The sequence below is a fragment of the Cariama cristata genome, unplaced genomic scaffold (genome assembly GCF_000690535.1).
Source record: "Cariama cristata isolate BGI_N322 unplaced genomic scaffold, ASM69053v1 scaffold32189, whole genome shotgun sequence".
In the NCBI taxonomy this organism is placed as follows: Eukaryota; Metazoa; Chordata; class Aves; order Cariamiformes; family Cariamidae; genus Cariama; species Cariama cristata.
In genome coordinates, this window is record NW_009636834.1 from 407 (window position 1) to 2,516 (window position 2,110).

Genomic DNA, 2,110 nt, shown 5'->3' on the forward strand with positions numbered 1-2,110 from the left:
ACAGTGGGATGCCCCCAGAGCTGCCCCTTACCCAGCTCCAGCCCCGGCGCCTGCATCGTACTCACCTCCATGAGCTCATCAATGAACTGACTCCGGGTCTCGGTGTTTTCCAGGAGCGTCAGGGCATCAGAGCCGCAGGCAACCCCCTCGGGCACTGGGGGACAAGTGGGACAGGGAAGGGATCTCCACGGCTCAGACAGTCTGGTCATACCTCCCCACCCCAACTCATCCTGTACAGGGTGCTCAGCATCACCCCGTGGCACCGTTCAATGGGGTCAGGGCTCTGCTTCTGCCCACCCAGCACCCAACAAGCACCTGCCCAGCACCACGCTGCCTTCTGCTCTGTCCCCAACAGGTCTTTGTGCACAGCTAGGGTGCCCAGGGTCACTGCAGGCAGGGAAGGGGGAGTAAAGGCAGGGTGGGCCCCGGTTGGGCCCCCCTATGTCCCTTAGCAGCCATGCTTACCCTCGGTGCCAGCCTCCAGCACTGTGATCTGTACCTCCTTGCTTTCACCATCACCCCAGTCAATGCCATCATCCTGCTGCAAAAAGAAAGGGCACCCCGTGAGATGCGGGTGCCCAGGACACCCCTAAGTCCCCAGCCCAGCCTTGGAGCAGGGCTAGACCCCAGAATCACACAGCCAGTAGTCATGCACCTGGGGACTGGGCTCGAGTGTGATCCCCCAGTTGATCTCCTCATCCTGGGCTCCTCCGTTGGCAGTGGCACAGTCATCCACCCTAGTTGGTTCCAGCGTGAAGTCTCCCCAGTCAATCTACAGGGAGAAGGACAACAGACCCCCTGAAACCCCAGGGGAAAACAGCCTAACCCCAACCAACACATGGCAGAGCCAGCTGGGGCTCTCCCCAGCACCACAGCTCGGCCCTGGCTTGCCAGGACGTACCGTGTCCTCCTTCGGCTGCTCCGGCATCTCCTCCACCTCCGGCCGCTCCACTCGCAGGGGCTGGAGCCCCGTTCTCCACTCGTAGACAGTCGTGTTGCCTCTCCTCCCCACGTGCCGCAGCAGGGGCACCACCAGCTCTGCCAAGCTGGCAGCCACCGCAGGGACATCAGTGCCAGGTGCAGGGCTATGACCCCTGCAGCACCCCCCAACCCCACCAGGGTCCCTCTGGGAGAGCCCCAGGCTGGGTGCAGCCACCAGCCCAACCCGCTGTCCCCACACACGGTGAGAAGAGATGGGGGGGTCTATCCCTGCGCCCCCATACCCACCCCCTGCCCACCTCTCGCACACGAACTCCACACAGGCCTGGTACAGCTCGATGGCCTCGGAGAGAGCGCTGGCTCCCGCCCCCATCTCGGACAGCACTGACGGCAGGTCCTTCACCAAGGCCAGCAGCTCCTGGCGCACGTTGTCACCCTGGGGACAGAGCAGAGATGCGTCAGGGCAGGGAGGCTGGCAGCCAAAGCATTCCCGGGGCAGCTTCACCCTCTGCTTGCAGGGCTAGACGTGGGCAGGAAGGGGACAGAGGACTGTGGGGTCACCCTACACACCCCAGCTCCTCTTGCAGGTAAGGTGGCACAGCAGGGACATCCTCTGGGACACGTGGTCCCAGGCTGAGCCCTGCTGAAGCCAAATGATGGTGACTGGTGGCTGCTTTGGGGAGGAAAGTGGTACAGCAGGACCACCTCTGCAGCGGGGCCAGCCACAAGGACTCACAGTGATGCCGTACTGCTTGCAGGAGGCAAAGAATCGTTCCCGCAGCTCGGTAGCCCCCAGCTGACACTCCTCTTCGCGGCGGGGAAAGTCCTGCTGGGCCTGCTGGCACCGACTGATCTGCTTCCTCAGCGAGGGGATCTCGTAGCTGATGCTGCGCACCAGGAGGCTGGCAAGCTCAGCTGCAGGAGGGGTAAGGGAGGGTGCTAAGAGGCTGTGCCAGCTGCCCACAAGGCCCTCGGGGTACCCCAGCCACCTCAGCTGCTTTCCCGGCCGTGCAGCAGAGCCAGCTCGAGGCCCTCACCCTGGTGGGACATGGCAGCCCATCACGTCCTGTCCCTTTCCCTGCCCACCCCACCCTCATCCCGGTTTGGAGACCAAAAGCCACCTACTGACATCCCCCCAAAGGGCTCTCCGGACCCTGCCTGCAGCCAGAGC

General features: G+C 63.7%; 1 protein-coding gene across 1 annotated transcript in view; it reads right to left on the reverse strand.

The window, feature by feature from the left end:
- Window positions 1-2,110, reverse strand: part of CDK5RAP3 (CDK5 regulatory subunit associated protein 3) — a gene marked incomplete at both ends in the record, with an annotated part of 2,747 nt that overhangs the window by 403 nt on the left and 234 nt on the right. The window contains 6 exons of the mRNA XM_009708076.1: window positions 32-154; window positions 466-538; window positions 656-772; window positions 902-1,046; window positions 1,239-1,375; window positions 1,676-1,886. Coding sequence (XP_009706378.1) covers window positions 32-154; window positions 466-538; window positions 656-772; window positions 902-1,046; window positions 1,239-1,375; window positions 1,676-1,886 — 806 coding nt within the window. The remainder of the gene's footprint in view (window positions 1-31; window positions 155-465; window positions 539-655; window positions 773-901; window positions 1,047-1,238; window positions 1,376-1,675; window positions 1,887-2,110) is intronic.